This window comes from Brachycentrus maculatus, unplaced genomic scaffold (genome assembly GCF_059751285.1).
Source record: "Brachycentrus maculatus isolate JH-2025_06_01 unplaced genomic scaffold, ASM5975128v1 h1tg000137l, whole genome shotgun sequence".
NCBI lineage: Eukaryota > Metazoa > Arthropoda > Insecta > Trichoptera > Brachycentridae > Brachycentrus > Brachycentrus maculatus.
This window is the reverse complement of record NW_028280890.1, coordinates 328,323-352,234: the sequence shown is the minus strand read 5'-3', so window position 1 is coordinate 352,234 and position 23,912 is coordinate 328,323. Positions and strand designations below refer to the sequence as shown.

The following is a 23,912-nucleotide window of genomic DNA, read 5'->3' as shown; positions in this document are numbered from 1 at the left end:
TGCTTTTTCTCTCTCTCTCTTTGATTCTCATTATAAATCTCTGTTATTTTTTTAATTTTCTCACTTCTATCACGCAAACGATGCTGCACGGTCCTTTTTTTTTAGCTTAAAATATTAAAAATACCGAAATGTTTCCCCAAAAATGAATCAAAACAAAAAGGAACCTTATGTATTAAAACTGCTGTATGGGTTTCGTCTAAATATTCATTTGGATTTCATTATTCTTTATTTTTCTCAATACTATCACGCGGAAGGTGCTGCACGGTCATTTTTTTAGCTCATAATATTGAATTTCTCCCAAAAATTCATCAAAACAGAAAGGGAAAACTTTTGTATGGGTTTCGTCAACATATTCATTTATATTTCCGAAATCGGAAAACTGATACATGGGCAACACTTAGTGATAGTACGAAGCTAGCAACAGGTCAAAACCAATCCTACCAATATTAAAAATAAAACATAACAAAAATAAACGTATCAGAAAATGTCATTTGATTAATTTCTCGGTTTTCGGCGTTTTCATATTTTGATGTGTTCTTCACGTGTTTTCTCACATTTTCAGAACTAGAAAAAATACTACTTCTGGTTGTGAAGGTTAGGATGAGTTTCACTTAGTGTATCAGATGTTATTTGAGCCAAATGTAATTTTTTTATTCAAAGAAGTAGCTTCACAAAAAGGAGTGTTCATTAAATTTCATATGTCAATGTCCATGAATATTATTACTATTACTAATTTTTACGATGTTTAAAGACCAAGCAAACACATTTTCAAGGTTTTAAACACTTTATAATGGGTTAATATATTATATTTTAGGTTTATGGATATTAGGTTTAGATAAAAATCGCAAGATGATATCCATTGACATTTCGGATGAAAATAATGAATATGTTAGTATTGATAGCGATGATGAGAATGAGTTGAATGAATTACCATTCAGGGCTAAAACTCGTGACCGAAAAAGCAATCAAAATGTAATTGAAGATTTGGATTTTGTGGACTCTAAGTGGTATTCCATAACGGTACGTATTTCCCCATTACTCTTTATGGCAGGGTTCTTTTAACATTTTCTCACATTCGAGATTGATACATGATATAGAGCAGAGGTGTCCAACTCAAAAACCACCAAGGGCCGCATAAGGTACATTGGGTACGCCGGCGGGCCTCATCAAAAATCTCATTTTCATTTTTATATAACTTTAAGTGAATAATTTATCATCAAAGACAGTCATGAGGTACAATAGATCCAACTTAATGATTTTGTAAAAGAATATTATATGTTCCCTAACAAAAAAAAAATTCAATGAATAATTAAAATAAAAGAAAAATATAACCGCAGGTATCCGCAGGCCGCAAAATAAATACTCCCGGGCCGCGAGTTTGACATGCTTGATATAGAGTACTTAACATACAGGATGAAGGTATGCTATAACGCAGGCATGCCGAAACAAAGTCCTGGCAGCCCTCTAAGATGGGAAATTTATATAGCTATTAACCCTTGAAAACGGTGATATAAATTGTCAGAATTCATTTCAAAGTAAAGTAAAAGGTAATACAACTGCTGTAAAAACTACCAGTTATTTTTTTTATCACTTTATCTAATTTTAAAAGGTAATGTGGCGTAGTTGGGTAGATGCTTGACTGCGAAACTGGAATCGCGGGTTGGATTCCTACCAATTTCTAAAGATCTATTTATTCATCTATTAATTGGTATGGATGATTGTGGTATATTTTACAAATCTACCTTCTCTATCCATAAAATCTTACCTGCAGACAAGCCTTTAAAATGGAGCCTTTGCGGATTATTTAAATAAATAAATATTTTTAAAAAAAATGCAGAAAAACTTAGAATTCAGAGAAACATACTGGTCAGCTCCACTAAGCTTTCTGAAGAAATTGGATCCCACTACGGCAGTAGTTGATAAAAGGCAACAACCTGTTGCATAACTAGGAATTTATGTGCTACCTCTTGTGACTTAAAATTGTAAAAGAAAAACACTTGTTTTTTCACCACTTGAGTTTATTTTATTATGATGACTAGTTTCGGAAGCTGTGCTTTCATCTTCAGGTCTAAATATAAACTTGTTGTCATAATAAAATAAACTCAAGTGTTAAAAAAACAAGTATTTTTCTTCAACAATTTCATCATATCTTACCACGAAGTGAAAGCCAAACAATAAATAAAATACCTCTAGTGACAGCTCGGCTGTCCAAACTCAAAACACAGTAAGGGACATTTTTTTTTGTAGTATGTTTTTTTGCATTTTTGGACTAAGTAGATTCTACTTAGTCTGCCAATTATTTAATAAGGGGCTCGCGGGTGGAGGGGTTGGGGGTGAATTGTATAAGTTTGTAAAAACTATCCAAAATACATGATAATTAAAAATAGTAAAAATACCTTATATGCACATCAAACGACAAAATATAGATATGACTTATTTTTTGTATGGGATCGGATAATATGAATCAGAGAATATTGATTTCTCTTAATTTAACAAGATCTCTCCAAGCCCCCTGCAGCCCACCGCGGAACTAGCCTGATAGTACACAAGATGGTGAATTAAAGAGTCCAATTTTTTTTATGTTCAACTATTGTTTCATTAATTTTAATTCCACTCTAAATATGGCGATTGACGATAAAACTATTTTCATGCCAATCAAACAAGAGTGCTAGTGCCAACTGATGTATGGAAAATGAAATATAGGATTGGCAAAAGAAGCATGAAAAAAGAGTGAATATGTACTGTTGAAATCCAATCACTTAGCAAAATGTGTGGAAAAAATCTATATTAGTATGTAGATAATATAATAAAACCCTTATCCGCACCCCAATGGTGCATAGGGCACTGCGTCATATAAACACAGTGTTATCTTGATCGTTATACACATGAAGGAAAGGTGATCAGCCCTCCGCTTCAGGTACCAGTCTAGGGTAATACTAAATAAATATTACAGTGAAAAAATTAGCTGTATTTATTTTACCCCCCTTGGGAATCGAACCCGGGACCTCCAGAACGGTAGCCGAGCGTGCTGACCATTACTCTACTGAGGCGGACACATAAGTATGACAATACAAAAATGAACATATTAGAAAGGAACATATGGCGGAATTAGGGATAGTTGAAATAAAAAGGTTCACCGAGGCTGGTTGGACATGAGGAGCAAAAGGATGACGAGAGAATGGCTAAGATAGTATATAGGTATGGCAAATGTGAATGGGAGAACAGAATGAGGATGGACAAGAAAGACTTGGCACAACCAAATTAATCATATCCTTATTTTCTGGTTGTGTCAAAAATCTATGTAAAACACTCGGTTTGTTTCAAACTAACTAACTAACTAACCATCACGCCGCTTCTCCGCAGGGGTAGGCAGAGAGAATCGAACGCCACACAACTCTGTCTTTGCAAACATTCTTCGCCTCTTCTACATTCATGCATCTCCTCATACATACCCGACGATTATTACGACTCCTGACCCGGCCGCTTTCAAGTATTTGACATACCTGATTGTGCCAGGTTTTCCTCGGTCTTCCTCTGCTTCTTTTTCCAACTACATTCGCCTCATAAATTTGTTTAACCGTTCTTTCCTCGCTCATACGTTCCACATGTCCAAATCATCTCAACACACCTTTCTTAATTTTATCGATAATACTTATCTCAGCCTTGCATTCTTTCCTTATTTCATCATTCGAACATCTATAAAACATCGTTTTGCCACACATTCGTCTGAGGGATCGCATTTCGACTGCATTCATCCTTCTTTTGCCAACTCCATGCTTCGCTTCCATACGTAAGGGTTGGAACCAGAACTCCGTTGTGTACTGGACATGAATATTTCCATATTGTGTGAGTAAAAGCCAAATGCGCAAACTACTATGGAAAATAATATATAATTTTCAGGTGGATGATCCTGGAAAGCATACAAAAAGTGAAATTTTTGATGGAATACTGGAGAAAATTTCACCATTTGAATTTGTTCCAGTTTTACAAGAGGTTTGTAATAATAATTTGGAGTAAAAAAATATTTTCACATTATCAATTACGTTTCAAATTTAAAATCAATTGTTTTATAATTTCCAGAAAGGTCATATGCTGAAAAAGTTTTATGTTACTAAATGCGAGAGAGCTATTAAGAAGATTTCAACAATGGGATTCCAATTCTTCTGCGCAAATGATTCAGCATGGCCCTTTCGCTTAAAAGTTGCACACAATGATCCTCCACATAAGAACATAAACCCGTTTAAACTTATCCATAATGTTATTAAGGATTGCTTCAATATGGGCAGTAATGAATTGAACCTCTCAAATTTTCAGCATAACATCGGTTTGTAATCTGTATTTACTTATTTGTGTGTAAGACTTGAAAATTCTTACTATACGGTAACTTGAGATCATGTTTTCTAAAAACCAAGTGGTCGTCACATTATGTACACAGCTGTTGAATATTAACAGATGTTAGTACAGAATATAAATCATTGTGTAAATATTATTATCTTATCGAATCGAAATAAGAAGAAGTAAAAAAGAAACAATGTTTAATAATACAGTCAAAAATCAATGCCCAGTAAAGTAGCAAATATGATTACATAATTATTACACATTAAAAACTATTTATATTATTTTTTGACATCTCATCAAAGATGAAGAAGAATATGGAAGTCTGGGCATTTACGGGGCTGACGACCGTCATCGGCTGGTTTAAGTGATCACTTTACACACGTGTAACATTCACCAATTCTACCCATTATTGACAACCACACTACTCAAATTCTTGGAAGTTCTATATATATCAATCAATTTAGAAACCTTGTTCTTGAATCACTAGAACTTCACTAGAGACATCTATTGGTGAGATGTAAAGAAGCTTTTTACTAAGCAGAAACTCTTTTATTAGTATGTGAGGTCCGAATCCTGGATTATAATCACACACATGAGAAACGCCAGAAAATACCATTTTCATTTTTATTATTTAAGCTTATAATTTGACCAGATAATTTATTTACAACGTTTTGAGTGTGTCCAAATACTTGTTCACAAAATCTGGAATATCTCCAATTACAGGAGTCATTTTCATATTATTTTTGATATCTCATCAAAGATGAAGAAGAATATGGAAGTCTGGGCATTTACGGGGCTGACGACCGTCATCGGCTGGTTTAAGTGATCACTTTACACACGTGTAACATTCACCAATTCTACCCATTATTGACAACCACACTACTCAAATTATAAGCTTAAATAATAAAAATGAAAATGGTATTTTCTGGCGTTTCTCATGTGTGTGATTATAATCCAGGATTCGGACCTCACATACTAATAAAAGAGTTTCTGCTTAGTAAAAAGCTTCTTTACATCTCACCAATAGATGTGAGATCACTTAAACCAGCCGATGACGGTCGTCAGCCCCGTAAATGCCCAGACTTCCATATTCTTCTTCATCTTTGATGAGATGTCAAAAAATAATATGAAAATAACTCCTGTAATTGGAGATAATCCAGATTTTGTGAACAAGTATTTGGACACACTCAAAATGTTGTAAAAACTATTTATTTTATGTGTAGTAAAAAAAAAATATTCCACAGGTTTTCTGGATGTCATTTATTTTCCACTCTCGTATCCTGGAAACCAAAAAATCATCAGGCTTTTAATAAAGACTCTTGAATTATCACCGCACATTTACACACTGAATCTCTCCGAAAACATTTTAAAGTTAGTATGAAGTTTTGACGATATTATGATATTCATTTAAAAACTACGTAATTATTGATACTAAACTGCATGATTGCATGAACTAATCTGTAGTTTATTATTATTGTATAATTCACATATGAGTATTTACACACACACATATATATATATATATATTTTTTATAAAATTCCAGATCAGTGACAGAATTAGACATCCCAACCACTTTTTGTGCTGTGAATTCACTAAATCTTTCAAATAACCTTATACCGGGAGTGGCAGCCTTGACGCCCCTGCAAGGATTGTCAAATAAGATAACAGAATTATGGTTGGATGGGAATGATATATGCATGAATTATGTTCAAGAAGAACATTATGTAGATCATATCAAAGCTATTTTTCCCCTAATCAAAAAATTGGTAAGTTTTACATTCTAATTTATACTACAACAATTTTTCTCTTGGTCATTGCAGTTATCTGTAGTCTAAATAGCTCGAATTAACCTTTATTTTCTTCTTTGAATATTGGGCACTTCTCCATACAAACATTGTAAGAACCATAAGTATTTTATAAAGAAGAAAGGAGTGTTACTTTTTTTTAGCAAAAATAAACCTGCCAAAATTTTTAATATTAAAACAACTAACATTATTCGGTGAAACTTTTATCGTTTTTGAAGGGACCTATTGAAATAAACTATAAATGCGGGAAAACAATGAATGCAGGATTAAGAGGTCAATACACTAGGAGATACTTTCGAGTAAAGATACCGTCCTCCCAATCTACATAAGTCAACAGTATATTTTGGGCTTTGCAAATAATATTTTTTTCGGGATCAGTTATTGAATACGCGTAGTACAATTTTTTTTAATGTTTCAAAGAGTGTCCATGCTTCTGAAAATAAAGTAACAGGCAGCGGCTCCTCTTCATCAATATCGACCTCTTCTGCTGTGTTCTTCAACCTTACATCACACAAGGTTTCGATAGTTTCTATCCCACACGTTGGAATATTGTCGTCAAATGTAACACAATGGATCAATTTCATGATGTGTTATTATCGGCTAATAAATTAATATTAAAAATCACAAGACTATCAGTAACATTCTTATTGGAATCTGTAGAGAATAAGGGAGATATTAAGGTTTGAATAAAACGATAAATGGACACCGCGATACATTATCGGGTGTGTTATGGGGCGTATCCCTTTATGTATCTGCTTTATAGAGATGTAATAGTAGTAGTGTGGATTCGTTTCTGTGACGTCATTCGTTACCAACTTACGAAAACATTGTTTTTACGACGGCGAATTTCGCAAAAGAAAATGATAAGTGAAAATATTGATTATATCAAACACAAAACGGGCCTTATACAATCCTTTATAGATTGAGTATGTTTAATTATATATTCCTCCCGAGTGAAAATACTGAGAAAATTGAGGAAAATGTAAAAAACACAGACAAAATATATCAAATATACAGCGTAATTTAAACGATGAATGTGGTAAAATGGTGTTACAGAAACAATCAATGCGACCTATTTTTGTATGAAATGAATTTGGGATGGAATAAATAAACGACACATACGGGAAAACGACTTTTCGAGTAACGATAGATAAAGGTTTCACTGTATTACATTTTTGTATTTTATAATATTTTGCCAGGTTGATGTAATAAAAGCCACAGTTTAGTGATTTTAAGCAAAGTATAAGATCACAAAGTTAGTGCATCAAATATTGATTGTATAAACCCATTTTTATTTGTTTTTTAGGATGGTAAGTCATTTTTTCAAGATCGCCTCCCTGTAAATCACCGCAATTTTACAGTTGACAGAAATGCTACGCCTTTGGTTAACAAATTTATGGAGGTTTATTTTACATTGTTTGATTCGGATGAACGGGGACTGTTAACAGACATGTACTCCAACAAAGCTATTTTTAATATTGCCTGTCAGATGACTTGTGGTAAATATTTATTGTTATCAAAAATATATTTTCCGTTGGCTTAGGTTTCACAATTGAATCGGTTAATTACCAAAGGGAATAAGTCACCATTTTTCCCATATAGCAATTTTGATGCAGTTCGATTTATTTTAGGGAGATCTAAAGAAAGAGAATAAAGAAAAGGACTAAGTCAGTTCATTTGACAGTTAAATGTAGGTACCACTCCCTTTTTTCCTGTGACACTTCCAACGGAAAAAGCGTATAATGGGCCTGTGGCCATCAAAACTAATAAAATAGAAAACTTGAGGCGTATCTTATAAAAGTCATGTAAGTTTTTAACTTATAATATAAAATGTACACATTAGTCTTAAATATAAAAATAAAATTTAGCGTTTGGGACAATTTTCAATACTAAAAATTTAAAATTGAAAATTGGCCCAAATGCTAAAATTTTATTTTTATTTCTACGACTAATGTGTATTTTTTTTTTCCTTAAAACTATGATTAGTAACCAAAGGGAATAAGTCAGCAACGTTAAATTAGCATAATAAATTCTAAAAAAGGCAAACAATCTTAAATTTTATATTAACCCTTCCCTTACGGTGCTAAAAATTTCCCCGTGCACCGGGGGTATGTACTTTGTACACCATATGAAAATGTGGTTTAATAATGGGAAAAATGTGAATATTCCTAAATGTTGCTTTTATTAACGTCACGTAAGACGGTATGCCGTTACGACATGCGCATATACTTACAAAGCACGCCACACGCGCACATACAGAAACATTTGTGTATTAGCGATTTTATTCCCGATTTTTTCCAATTATTAATTTCCATCCCTGCAAATGAATAACTTTATTTTATAATACTTTCATGTAATACATAATTATATTATGGAGGAATACAAAAATTCTGAGCCCATATCTATTGTATTTTATATCGATATTCTGATTTGAAAAGTCGAGTTGTAGTAAATACTATCACCGGGAGGGAAAGGTTAACTGTGAATAAGAGCATATTTAAACTTATTCCCTTCGGTAATTAACCGATTCAATTGTACATTTGTATGTGCTTTACGTTTAACATTACGGATGTTTATATGTGTTCTTAATACATTACACCAATAATTACTATCGGCAGAAACTTAATTTAAAATATTTTCAGGTTCTAATTTTCATAAGAGGTCCCATAATCTGCTTGTTTCAAAACTAAAAGGAAATGTCTTTTTTGGTCCGAGGGGTATTATCGGATGTCTGGGTTTCCTCCCTAAAACAGAACACGACCCTCTTACTTTCACAGTGGATGTAACAGGATATTCGGTAAACAAAGAGAAGATTTCTAATTAATTAGCAACTGTTCTGAACTAATTTTCTACAAACTATGTAGACAGATATTAACGTCTCCCTACCGGTGACATGTATTTACAACCACGGGTAGAATGGTGAATGTTGTATGTGTAGAGTGATCACTTAACCAGCCTATGACAGGTTATAAGCCCTGTAAATACTCAGACTTCCATATCCTTCTTCATCCATGTGGAGATGTCAAAAAAAGTGATGTTTAAAAATTAAATAACAAATAAGATAACTTCACACATTTATTGTTAAATGTTAAAGTATTAAATTACTCTCCTGGAAAATAAAGATAAAATTACACGATGCACGTTTTCACTCCGACACATCAATATGTTTTTAGATTAGTTAAGAACTACAACTGTAGATGGATTAATTGGTCTAAAACTAGTAATGTGTTTAATATGAATAATCTCGAGTTATTTTATCGTTCCGGGTTTGCTAATTATCTTAAATTTATATTTCTTTAGGATCCTTCCACAATTTTGACAATATCAGGCGTATTCAAGATACCATCCGCAGTTCTCTCCCAAGACGAACCCCTGTATGAATTCACGAGAACCTTCATACTGACAAAAATAAATGACAAACACCAGTATAAGATTACCAACGACTTTTTAAATATCAGCTCACACCTGAGTAAAAATGCAGCGAATGCTTTTGCTACAACTATGGTAAGTGAACCTTAATTTAAATAAAATAATTGTAATGCAGTATTCATTCATTTATTTATTTTTTATTACAAAGATCTACCAACACTAAATGATATGAGAATTTTAATAAAACATGGTCAAAAACAATCAAGAACCCTTAAATTATAAAAATTATGCAAAAAATTACTTAACTATAACTTTTTTACTCGAGTCTGGTTAAAAAATCGAAATTATCTGTACAAAGTGATTTAATTTTAGCATATTTTTACTATACAGTGTCCATTGATTCTTCTGTATCCATTTCTACATCGAGTTTTTCTTCTCCCAGCGATGAATATTTTAAACGCAGTTTCTCATAATGCTGCTGTTCTTTGGGTGACACCGAAGGCTTCATCTTGACGAGAGCTTTCTGGAAGTGAGTGGCGGACACGAGTAGCGGAGAAGAGGGGATACTGTCCGTTATGAAGTCGGTGAGCGCCTGCGTGGCCGCTAGCCTCACCAGTCCTGCCAAGTCCGCCCCCGTATATCCTTCGGTGGCGGCTGCCACCACCTCTACCTCCACGTCCGACGCCAACTGCGGCTTGGTGCCTTTCTTAGTGATGGCCTTCAGAATATCTATCCTGTCTTGAAGCAGAGGCATTCCGACAAACAGAACCCTGTCCAATCTTCCTGGCCTCAAAACGGCGGCGTCTATTATGTCCGGGCGATTGGTCGCAGCCAACACGAACACGCCTTCTCTGCCTTCGATTCCATCCATTTCCGTCAGCAGCTGGTTGACCACTCTGCTGGCGCCGCCCGAGTCTCCGCTTGTTCTCCGAGGACACAGGGAATCAAACTCGTCGAAGAATATGACGCAAGGTGCCGAGTTCCTAGCTCTCTGGAAACATGTCCTTACTGCGCGCTCGCTTTCTCCTACGTACATGTTCAGCAACTCGGGTCCTTTAACAGATATGAAGTTTATTCCGGCTTCATTAGCTACAGCCTTGGCGAGGAGAGTTTTGCCACAACCCGGCGGTCCGCACAGCAGAACTCCGCTAGGAACGGAAAGGCCTAAAGCTTCTAATTGTTCGGGATATTTCACCGGGGCTAGAACTGCTAGTTGTAATTCTCGTCTCACATCTCCCAAGGATCCTATGTCTTCCCAAGTAGTATCGGGAACTGTCGCGAACCCTTCTCTTATTGCGCAGGGCTTTGTGGATTTTAAAGCCGCTAATATGTCTTCTTGCGTGATACTCATCGTCGATAACTGTTCCGCTGTAAATGGTTCCGTTTCATCTAATAATTTTTGTATATCCTTCAATTCAGATTGGGGAGACTCCGTTCGTTTTAGGTCTTCGCAAACCTCTACTGCCGGATTCACGGAACAGGTTTCAATATTCTCACCCGGAATATCCGCAGCGACAGGTGGCACAATGTCGTTTGCATTATTAACATCTAACGAGGGAACATCCGGCAAATTGGGTGGGCCGTCAGCATTATCTGGATTTACGTTGTCTTCTGGGAGTTTTGGTTCAGAATTGAGAATGTCCCCATTCAAATTGGATTCATTGGCTTTTTCAATTTGGGTTTCTATCGTAGCAGATCCTACACTCTCTGGAATAATGGAAGGAATATTCGATTCGTTATGGTCATTCGCAAAAGTGTTTTCTGCCGGTAGAGACAGATTTTGTCTCTTGATGTTGTGGAAGACTCTTTTGATAGCGACTGTACTGGATTTGTTCATCAGAGCTCGGAGATCAGCTCCGACAAATCCGGGAGTCAGCTGCGCTACAATATCCAGGTCCACGTTCTGGTCCATATTGAGACCGCGGCACATAATTCGCAATATGTCTTTTCTGGCCTTCAGAGTAGGGATCCCGAGTGCGATTTCTTGTTCCAACCGCCCCGCTCGGCGGAGAGCGGGATCCAGCGTATCCGGGTTGTTGGTAGCCGCCAGAACCAATACGGATATATCGTTGTCGCCAAGCGCATCTAAGCTGGATAACAACTGGGAAACTATTCTCCTTTCCATGTCTTTTTGCGCATTTATTCTATTGGCACAAATGGAATCGATCTCGTCTATAAATAATACGCAGGGAGCTAATGCTGTGGCTTTCTCGAACAGGTCTCTGATCCTTTTCTCGGACTCGCCGGAAACCCCCCCGACCAGCTCGGTAGCGGGCAGGGCGAGCAGCGGCAGATTGAGCTTGCCCGCGACAGCGTGCGCGAGTAGCGTCTTGCCAGTGCCCGGGGGCCCGTGCAGTAGAGCGCCCCGCGGAGTCTTCACCCCCAGCTGCTTGTACACCTCCGGGTGTTGCATGTGCATGATGAGATCGCACACTTGCTCTAGTATGGACAGTATTCCTCCCATGTCTTCAAAGGTTACTTTACTCATGGTCGACTCTAATTTGGACTCGGATTCTACTGGAACCTTTCGTTTTTGAATTGTTTTCGATGATTCGTGGTTCGATTTCCTTTTTCTGTGATTGTCGTTCGGAGTAGAGGTTATGTCGTATTTACTTGTGTTATTGTCGTTAGTAGCGTTTATGCTAACTGCCGGAGTGACTTGTTTGGATTTGTGTTGATTGAGATCCGGAATGTGCGTAGATATTGTGATTTGGTCGTTCAATTTGGGGAGCTTCGGAGCTTTTCCACTATTCGATTCGTCGTCACTACTTATGTCGATCAGTTCGCTGGTTTTATCGTTCCCGCTACGATCCTTTTTCTGATTTTTTTTGTCTTGCATTTTATACATTGCCATCAGTTGATCGTTTAACACGTTGCTGTCGTCCAGGAGCTCCAAATCGTCAGAATCTTCTTCGGAACCATCGGAAGACGTTCCCTCATCTAGTCCGTAGCTGTGGAGTACGATTTTGTAAGCGGCTTCCACCATCTGACAGAAGGCGCTTTCATTTCTGTTGTTGTATTCCCGGTATCTTTCTTTCAAGGAACGGGCCATTTGACTGACGTCGACGAATGTTTTGTCAACATTTTCGGCTAGATAATTTTTAACGCGCGGTACTATTAACGGATCGCTGAATTTGGTCCGCGTTTGTTTCTTCATTGCCGTTTACTAATTCGCACGAAAGAAATGTGATCTTGCCCGCCGAACGCCCGCGTCACAAACGTTCAACTTTATTTTGTTAAGTTTGTATCACTGTCAAATGAAGTCTGCGCGTGGGTGCGTAGGTACTGAAAACTGAGAACAAATCATTATTCTTGTTTCAAATTTTCTTTATATCAAAATTAGAATTTTAGATATTTTTGTTTTTATAATCACGTTATTAAAAAAAATGTATCATAACTTGTAATTTTATAATGCTGATATGATAATAAAACGTTCCGTACTATATATATATATATTTTCTTAATATAGCAACACTGATAATTTTCAAGGTTATACGCGGGTTATTTAAAATGTGTAGTTGAAATTATTTTTTTCGTTATATTTTTTCAAACTTTTTTATTTAATTTATTACACACACAATTTTTTTTGCATTTTTTATAGACTGTTAAAGACAAACCGAGTTTAATAAACTTGGATCCATCCCTCCTGGAGGCGCCTGTAACGGATGGAATCGTAGAACTATTTATTGTTGTGACTAAACTACCATACTCCCATGCCAAACAGTGAGTTAAAAATTATATATCTTTTATGAAATAAGGAGGATATAAAATAACTAAATTTAAAAAATGTATTTGACATTTAAATGTTTGGTAAATATTCGAACCACGGTACACTTTTCTAAATTTTATCAAAAATAATTACTCATCGTATACACTTTTGATTATTTTAAAAATGCATTTTGTGAATACACAAAATGCATTATTAAAATAATTAATAGTCTATTTGTATCACTCATATCTATTTATTTATATCCTTGTGAAGTGAGCAAACCTCTTAGGTTCTCACATTATACAACGCAATGAAAAATATAACATAAAATGATTTAGATAAATGTATTTATTTACTTATTATTTTATTATTATTTCCAGGTTTTTGCAGCGAAATCGATGGAACTTCCGAGCTGCACTGTTGGATGTCATAAATCTTTTGCAAAAGGAATAACGTTTGCTTATTTGGAAATTTTACTGGACAGGTCCAAATTAAGAATCACCATTTCTTGAAAACGATTCCGTTATATGTGATGACAGACGTATTATAAAGTGTATGTGTGGTTCAAAAATGATGTGGTTCATCTCTTCAAGTTATGTGATCTTCATTTAAGACAGGCCTGGCCAACCTAAATTCCACCCGGGCCGCACCGATGACCTAAAATTTTCCGAAGGGCCACATACAGACATTAGAAAAAAAATATTTAATACTTTTATAACAACGAATTTCATACTTATAATATTTTTTTAAAGTATTATAAATAATTTGAATGCACAGATAATCAGCAAGTACAATCAGGTTAATTGTGAAAAAAAAACATTACTTCGACCAGACGTGAGAAGAAAACACATTAACAAAAAATGTGTCTGTATAGTAAACATTTTGGAAAATTTTAATAATCAAAATTATTGATTAGGACACATAAATCAAACAAAATTACCAATTTTAATTTAAAAAAAAACAATTTATCATTGGCCACCGAGTGCTAGATTTGAGTTTCTTTTGGCTCACTTAATTCTGTCCGCCTCCGTAGTGTAATGGTCAGCACGCTCGGCTACCGTTCTGGAGGTCCCGGGTTCGATTCCCAAGGGGGGTAAAATAAATATAAGTGATTTTTTCACTGTAATATTTATTCAAAATTACCATGGACTGGTACCTGAAGCGGAGGGCTGATCACCTTTCCTTCATGTATAAACGATCAAGATAACACTGCGTTTATATGACACAGTGCCCTATGCACCATTGGGGTGCGGATAAGGGTTTTATTATTATACTTAATTCTTCTAAATCTATTTCAATAGTTGAAGTTTAACACCTTAACTGGTTTTCGAAATTGCCTTAAATTGGCGACGCTGAAGAGCACGCGAATGGATATAGATCACTGTTTTTATAACAACATGCATGACTTGGCTCATAGATAATAATGGAGCGCATAAATTTTGTTGATGTATAAAAAAAACATCACATTTATATCACTGGTTTAAAAATGTATTGGTCATACATGACCGCGGGCCGCACGTAAGGGCGCTGCGGGCCGCGGGATTTAAGACATTTATAGTTTGGTAATGATGTATAAAATAATCAGAATTTATTTTAAACAAGACAAATTCCTTTGGAAGATTCTGAAATACTTACGATAGTAAATATCTTGATGTTAAGTATTTAAAAAAGCGTTTATATGTTAAATGTATTAAATCAATAAACTAAACAACTGTTTTGAGTTTTTATTTTTTACCCCGTTTTATTATGAGATTGAGGCTTGTTTTCAAATACGAGAGGTAAGAATAATTAAATGGCTCTAGAAACTTAAATTTGGTATCCATTGTAGGTTAAAATTTACTTCCATTGGAAATGGATAAATCATAAATTAGTAATAAAATTTTCCTGTATTTTTTAATTTGACCCTGGTAGGTCCCTTAGCATTGATGACCTGCATGTTTTGGATAAACCAGAAGGACCCGCAGGAAGTCTTCCCTCGCCCTCTTTTTCCTATTATCTCTAGAACAAATAGACTAGTCTCTGCCATTCTAATAATGTTGAAGTTCTTATTTATTGCAAGTAGATTTTTTTTTAGTTTTAAAGCTCTCATTTATTAAAAGTACAGCCCAGTGTTGCCCGGAAATAACACGGTATTAACTCTACCATGATCATATGAAGGCAGAGTGATTAATCTTGAGCTTCGGTTTCAGGGATTTAGGAATTTCATGGACCCTCAAGATCAAAACTATGAACCGATTAAAGGCATTCGAAATGTGGTTACACCGTAAAATGCTACACACTCCATCGACCGATATGGTTAGCAACTCAAATGCGGTCCAAAGAGCAAGAGCAGGGAGACAGTTGCTGATTGAAATCAAGGTCCGGAAGGTGTCCTATCTGGGGTATGTGCTAAGAGGAAAGAAGTACGAATTATTGGTCCTAATCATTAAAGGAAAAGTATAGGGTCGTCGAGGTGTGGGCAGAAGACGGATCTCCTGGCTCCGTAACATACGAGATTGGGCAGGGTCGGGACTGTCGAGTCGCTATTTAGAGCTACACAAAAGAAGAACAATAACTCTCAAGTGAAAGTTGATGACAGGGGTACCTGACATGACACACGCAGAAGACAAAAGAATAAAGTATGTTTGATAAGGGACATAACTGCTATGTGGGAAAGGTAACGAAAGAGGAATAACAGGTACTAGAGCAGAGGAATAAAATAAAAGTAGCAATGGCTAGGACACTCGGGTCGCATACCTGTCCCCTTGAGGAAAAATTAAAAACAATTATTTTTGTAATGTCAGGATTACAATTATTAAACTTTTGAAAGCGGCTTGTGGAGCACAGATGGGGGCTGGACATGTGGCGGCACTGGAGCACAGTGCTGCGTTTGCCAGCGAGCTAATCTTCATCTTCTACATCTCTCCAAAAAATTAACGTTATTTTTTCTTTCGCTGTTTCATTTATTTTTTTTATTTGTTTACTATTGTAATTTTAATTTCATTTTATAAAAAATGTTGTAAAACTGACTAAGTATTGCACCCACCACTTAGTCAAGTTGGAATAAAGATTTATACTAACTAACTAACTAATCATCACGCCGCTTCACCGCAGGGGTAGCCAGAGAGAATAGAACGCCACACCACTCTGTCTTTGCAAACATTCTTCGCCTCTTCCACGTTCATGCATCTCATACATACCCGCCGATTGTTACGACTCCTATCCTGACCACTTTCAAGTATTTGGCATACCTGATCGTGCCATGTTTTTCTCGGTCTTCCTCTGTTCCTTTTTCCAATTACATCCGCCTCGTAAACTTGTTTTACCGTTCTTTCCTCACTCATTCGTTCTACATGTCCAAACCATCTTAACACACCTTTCTTCATTTTACCGATAATGCTTATCTCAGCTTTGCATTCCTTCCTTATTTCACTATTCGAACATCTATCGTACATCGTTTTGTCGCACATTCTTCTGAGCGATCGAATTTCGACTGCATTCAGTCTACTTTCATCCTTCTTTTGCCAACTCCATGTTTTACTTCCATACATTAGAGTTGGAACCAAGACTCCGTTGTGCACTGCCAGATTTATTATTATTATTTTTATTATTTAAACATAATAACGATGTTTTTCTGTCGTTTTCTCAGATAATTAATTACGTGTTCACTGTAAAAGAATAAAATTATAGAATTCATTCAGTTAAGGCCTATATCGCCTTCTATTGGAAGATGCCGCTAAGATGCGAGGTTCGTGACTAGAATTATTGAAGAAAAAAACGATTTGTATGCATGAGACGAACGGTTTTGTATAATATGTATCTATTTCACAAATAAAAGTGCTTGTATTATTCGTTTTCGATAGTAATCAATATTACGTTCGCTGTATTTATCACTATTGAATACCGAAAAAGAAAATACTTTTATATGCCAGTCTCTTTAGAAAAAAAATTGCATCACATCGTTGTTGCAGCAAATGAGTAATATTATAGAGAAATATGCATTGAAATATAAACCATTTACAAATACAAATCAAATATGAAAAAAAAAATCAATTAAGAGCGCGTGCATTCAATTATCATATAAACATTCCTCAATGCAATGACAGGTCATCCGATTTGTAGTTTGTCTATGACTTCCAGTGGCGGCGGAATCCTATCTTTAAGTCTAGTTATTATTTCAGACATTGCGCCATCACCCACCGTCAAAAATTCTTTGCCCCTTCCACTTCAAGTCTTTGCCTCCTTGTTGCCCTTGTGCAAGTTTTTTGGGCCCTTTTAAAGGTCAATCATTCGTTTAAATTCATATCAATGACTAAAAAAGGTCGTCGGCTCCAAAAGCTCGGCGCCTTCCGACTTGACGTCTTAGTTCTTCAAACGACCGCGACCGTAGAAGGCCGGTACTAGATTCACCACCAAAGGAAATCATTGACTAACCGACCATTTAATTCGCCAATTTATTTGCATAGTACGGAAGGGTCATCATATTCATACTATGAGGAAACTAGTACATTCGTTAGTAATGAAAAATTGCACTTTTACTGAACCTGTGTAGAAAAGTACGTAATAAAATATATCATTTTTAAGCCAGCTTTGTTTTAAATTCCTTTTCGTCTCGGGTTCTTCTAAAATGACGAATGATGAAGGCGTATGAAAGAACCAGGATTTTATTCCTGCCATGTTTGAATTTTAACGGTTTTTCTGGCAATTATTGTTATTTATGAAAATTATTAAGGTTTGGCGTATAAAGATTGTAATTACGTTAGCACGAAAATTGTCTCGTCTAATTGATTTTGAAAATTAAAAAAAAATCCGTAAAAAAAGGTGCCGGAACGCCGTTCCACTGCGTTACATGAAAAAAAAACGATTTTAGGTATATATATAATTTTATATACACTTAGCTTACTCATGTATTGCATTTAAATATTAATAAAATACAAGCTTGCGTATATTCATAAATGTGGGACGTGTTCCAAGAAATAGAGGTTTTAAATCGTGTTTTGAGTCTCACGTAGGTACTTTCCACAAATTTAGCGTCTACTGCAAGTTTTATTAGGTGCATTTAGCATATTGTCTTTTTACTGCGTTTTTGCGTAAAGGGTAGACTATTCTTCGATCGTGCAATTGCTTTGAATTTTTCTGCCTTCAAAGTATTAGTGATGGTGGTTTCATTGTGATTTTTAAATTTAAAATAAAAAGGTCTGATAAGAAATAAAACAAACCACGTGTATTATTGTTGGATTTTTATTAAATATCATTTATTAATTGTCATTCATTTTAAAAATAAATTAAAGTATCCTTGAAATATTTGATAATAACAATAATTTGGGTGAATTTATTTTTTATATTTTATTGCTTTATACTGTATAAAATCGTTTACATTTTTAATATCCCAACATGGATGAAAAAGAATATGGAAGTCTGCACATTTACGGGGGTTAAGATCGTCATAGGCTTGGTTAAGTTATCACTCCTGGATAAAATTCATGTACATATATACTTGACACCCGCCTGAAAACATGATTTTCAATTTTTCAGTTCATAAAGTCATCACTTACCCAACCCTATGACGCATATGAGCCCTGTAAATGCCCAGACTTCCATATTCTTCTTCATCTATGTTGAGATGCCAAAAATATAAATAATAATTTGATAATCCAAATTTGTGAACAAGTATTTGGACTCGCTCAAAATGTTGTACATAAAACTATTAATACACTTCATACCATAATTTCATATATGTTCCTTTGTGACTTTTATGAGTGCTGAATAAAAAATATACCGTGAATGTAAAAATAACATGTCATACTTTTGTGACGCTTTCAGTTTCTTGAGGGTATTGACATAAAAGCAAACAAAGGCATTCTTCCCCTTATGATAACTTGTTACTCCCTTGTCTTCCCAAACCTACACCAACACGAAACCAATCCGTTTACATAAAGACCCTTGTTTTGTTTCTGGAAAATGTAAGGGAGGGAATCGACCTTATGACGTATCCACAGTCACATTTTCTCTAATAATAAATGAAAGATCTTTTCCCGATTATCAAAATATTGACAAGATTCTTTACCTATTCAATTTTTTTGTGCAATCTAAACAAAAAATAACTAACTAACCATCACGCCGCTTCTCCGTAGTAGAAGGCAGAGAGAATAAGAAACTTAAAATAGGCAGGGCAGAAGTCAAAATAATTGGCGGGGATGTATGAGGAGATGCATGAATATGGAAGAGGCGAAGATTGTTTGCATAGACATAGTGGTGTGTTTTTCAATTTCGTTCAATTTTCTCTGCTGTAAGATGGTTGGTTAGTTTTTTTTAATTGTCAAGGGTTACATACATACATGTAAATATCTTCTTCACAACACATAATTTTATGAGTTTCAGAATCCTGGTCCTTGAAACGCTAGATACGAAACGGAAGAAGACCGAGAATTAAGTTTCACGCTTCAGTTATGATTAGTTATATGGGGTTTAGACTACGCTTGGTACTTTTATAAAAATAATTTTTAACTTATAATTTGTCAAATTATAAGCTAAAGTAAAGAAATGAAAGAGATATTTCTAAGCGTTTCTCATGTATATTATTACAAATACAAATGAGAGAATTTCTGCTCAATAAAAAGTTTTTTTCATCTCACCATAGATGTCTATAGTGAAATTCTAGTGAATTCAAGCCCTATGTTTCAAATTTGAAATATATATATGTAGAAGTTCCAAGAATTTGAGTTGTGTGGTTGTCGATCATGGGTAGGATTGGTCAGTGTTACACGTGTGTAGAGTGATCACTTAAACCTGCATATGTTGGTCGTAGGCCCCGTAAATGCCCAGACTCCCATATTCTTCTTCATCTTTGTTTAGATGTCAAAAAATAATATAATTTTTAAATATGTTGAGTTACCATGATCGCTTACAATAAAAAATAAAATAAATAAAATAAAATATTCCTTATATAAAAATAAACTGAGATCTTGTGCCTCTCCAAGCACAAGAGCACAGTCTCTTTTATGGAGAGGCACAGCGAATCGAAATATAAAATGTCTCCATATGTATAAATGATTCAAATGTATTATGTTATAAATAAAAATGTAAATATATTATAAATAAAAAATAAAATAAAAATAGAAAATAATTCTAAAAATTTAAATGTATTGAAACCTTGGTCATCATAAGTATGGTATTAACGAAGCAAAGAAAGCTAAAAAAATTAAACTATCAAAGTAAATGTATAATATGATGTACAATAAAATGTACATCTTTTCCCAAATGCAACGGAATGATATTACGAAATGCAATTATAACGAAATGGCTATAAATTCAACTAAATTTATCGCTTTCTTTATGCATTTCGTTAATAAGAAAGCTCTCCGAAGCCATATAGTTTAATGCGCATTCTTTTATTATGCCATAAATGTTACTTCTATTAATCATCCCTTCCTTGTCTGAAACTCTACTGAAAAGACAAAAATGTGCGTGAAATATGTTTGCGTAGAACGGGAGTGAAAACAATCGCACTTGAGTCCTATTTTGAATTTAAATATGCAAATTCACTTCGTTTTACTGCTCGAGAGACATGTGCAGTAAAAAATGAAAATATTCCGCATAAATTTTCAAATGGGTAGCGGGGGACTTGTCCGGGTCAATATTTTATATTTGCTTCCATTTAATGTCGGCGATAGAAACCTCTATGTGGCGTTTATTAAAAAAGCTCAAAACGTCAAAAAAATACATGAAGATATAAGTAGGCAACTATGCCGTAGCATTATCAAATTGAACTATTTATAAGGTTGGATATGTGTAGTATTTGCGAAAATACTTATGGTACCTATTTTTACATTGCCTGTAATTGATCGGTTATGTAAATTTATGTCCATATATGTACATATTTTGGTTCGTAGTTTACTTTACATTATACATTCCCCAATTTACAATTAACTTTAAAATGTGTTTTATAAAGAGTACAATATTATATAAATGGTTATATGCGATGTAATATTTTTAATTATTTTAAGCATTTAAGAGTAAAAAGTCTGAGTAACGGAGTTTTTTTTATCCAATCACTATTTCTTTCGTCTGTGCAAATGATTTGGTACTGACTAAACTAACTCGCAGATATTCATATTTGGAACGAAATGTTTTCAAGTAGGTACTTGTTTGAAAGTAAGTACTTGAGAAATGTAGCGAGAGATTAAAGTATTTTAAGTAAGTACTTGTCTAGAATACCTACATATGACTAGGTACTGACTTAACTTACTCGCAGATATTCATATTTGGAACGAAATGTGCCCGTTTGAATTAAGTATTGTGGAAAACATAGACATTCCCTTTGGCAATTGCCTAATGAATATGTTGTGACGTCCGCCTGTTGGTTTCCCGCCCTTGCTGGTGTGTCATGGCGGGTGGCGTTGCCCTGGCAACCGCCGCTGCGTCTCAGTGGCGCCGCTTGCGGTCACTACCCCCTCTCCGACTCGACTGCACCCCACTGATCAGCTGGGAAATAATGAAAATTGCGGGGATGTAAATTTAACCATACAAAGGCGCATTATATCTTGTAAAATACCTATAATAATTCGTGAAATAATAGTGTATTTCGGTCATTTCCCAGTCACCAGATGTCCATCATCCGATCGGTCATCTGGTGATTTAGGTGATCGCTTTATACATTAGGAAACATTGACCAATCCACTGTACCGTGAGTACCACCCATATATATATATATATATATATATATATATATATATATATATATATATATATATATATATATATATATATATATATATATATATATATATATATATATATATATATATATATATATATATATATATATATATATATATATATATATATATATATATATATATATATATATATATATATATATATATATATATATATATATATACTGTAATAAAATAATATTCTCTTTTTGTGAGTGAGGAATCAATGACAAATTTGAATGTTGCTTAAAATATTTAGTTTATCAATTAAACGATTGTATGTTTTATTTAACATTAATGTTTAATTTGTTTGTGAATTATCGGAATAATTCATTAAAACGTTGATTTTTACGCTATAGTTGAAAATACATTCCTTTGTGGTTTTCACGAGTTGGGACTCCTGGCTTCAAACAAAGTTCAACTTTACCATCACACATCACTTTTTAGTAAAATCCAATTTGGCAGTTTCTTCTCCAATACATACTTCGGTAATGTTTCAGAAAAATTCCGGTAGATTGTACCAGTTGCGAGTAAAGTTTAGGAAAGTTAAAGAAAAAAATAATGTACATATATATATATTTTTTAAATAGTAAATTATTGTACAGTTTTATAGTAAAATATTGATGTATCAATTCATTCATAAACGTCACTGTTTGTTTATTTTAAATAAATAAGACGTTATTTCATAATTAAAGATGATATTTCTTACTTTTATTCTTACAATAAAATAAGTAGTTATTTACTAATAATAATATATAATAAAACCCTTATCCGCACCCCAATGGTGCATAGGGCGCTGTGTCATATTACCGCAGTGTTATCTTGATCGTTTACACATGAAGGAAAGGTGATCAGCCCTCCGCTTCAGGTACCAGTCCATGGTAATATTGAATAAATATAACAGGGAAAAAATCACTCATATTTATTTAACCCCCTTGGAAATCGAACCCGGGACCTCCAGAACGGTAGCCGGGCGTGCTGACCATTACACTACGGAGGCGGACACTATTTAACCGATATTTACAAATGCTGATAATCGTTTCATCGAAAACTAATGGTTATTTATGATGTACCGTTATAAATTGACTAGGTGACAAATAACTATTTGTAGGCACTCGTCAAAGCTGGATTTTTTTGATTAATATTATTAAATTCATTTATAAGGGTTTGAAAATTTATGACTAGTGCCTGAATGTACGAAGAATGAAAAGAGAGAATGAAATATTCGAACATGAAGAAATAAAAACACAAAAAATCCTCAATGGCAGCGCCATCTGTTGAACGTTTCAGCAACACATGTAATAATAAACATGGCCCATGATGGACAGTGTGCTTCTTCACAGATGTTGTCAATTAGCATTTTCAATATTTTCGATTGCATTGTTGTTTCATAGATTTTTAATAAAACAAGCATTAAAAAATTATACAAATTAAAAAAAATGCTTTATATTTTTTTCTTCATTTAAATCAACTGAGCCATAGCAGTATATGGCCGTGTACAGCCAGTTTTAAATATTTTTTTTAATATTACTTGAATTCTTAGGTACCTCAATCACCTAATCACTGACACAATAAAAAAGTATTTTTATGTTTGATGTTTTAATGTTCACTTTGTGACATTTTTTATGGGCGAATTTTCACACAACAATTTACGAGCACTTTCAAAATTAATAAAATGAATTGAATTACGTCCATGAAAACGATAAAATTAGCATAAAGAATGAGTCGAAATTTCTGAGGCCTCTAAAAATAAAACTCCCGATAGCCTACTGAGGTCTTCAAAAGGTCCCTTTGCCTACGCGAAACAAACCTTCACGAAACCCTTAGTTGAAGCAGAAGCAGTATAAAATATACACCACCATTTTATAAAGGATATTGTGACACCAACCATGCGAAGCATTAAAATTAAATCTGGCTATCAATCGACTAGATTTCCCAATTTACTTTTTAATGCCTAATGATAGACTCATATATATATATATATATATATATAT

At 34.5% G+C, this 23,912-nt stretch overlaps 2 protein-coding genes across 3 annotated transcripts; one reads left to right on the top strand and one right to left on the bottom strand.

Annotated features, from left to right (window-relative positions):
• The first annotated feature begins 442 nt into the window (after nt 1–442).
• On the top strand, nt 443–14,934 carry LOC148309187 (nuclear RNA export factor 2-like). Of its 2 annotated transcripts, XM_088260520.1 has the most exons (11): nt 443–594; nt 815–1,020; nt 3,901–3,993; nt 4,081–4,324; nt 5,583–5,709; nt 5,883–6,105; nt 7,451–7,643; nt 8,787–8,941; nt 9,445–9,648; nt 13,115–13,236; nt 13,603–14,934. In XM_088260520.1, the coding sequence occupies exons 2-11, from the start codon at nt 850–852 to the stop codon at nt 13,673–13,675; spliced, it is 1,605 nt and encodes a 534-aa protein (XP_088116646.1). In that variant the 5' UTR covers nt 443–594; nt 815–849; the 3' UTR covers nt 13,676–14,934. The 2 variants fall into 2 exon arrangements, with proteins under 2 accessions (XP_088116646.1, XP_088116647.1); XM_088260521.1 differs by lacking the exons at nt 7,451–7,643; nt 8,787–8,941 and having other exon boundaries at nt 464–594.
• Nucleotides 9,684–12,733, bottom strand: LOC148309188 (nuclear valosin-containing protein-like). Its single transcript, XM_088260519.1, has one exon. It carries the CDS (start codon nt 12,668–12,670, stop codon nt 9,896–9,898), a length of 2,775 nt encoding a protein of 924 aa, XP_088116645.1. The 5' UTR covers nt 12,671–12,733; the 3' UTR covers nt 9,684–9,895.
• Nucleotides 14,935–23,912: the final 8,978 nt, after the last annotated feature.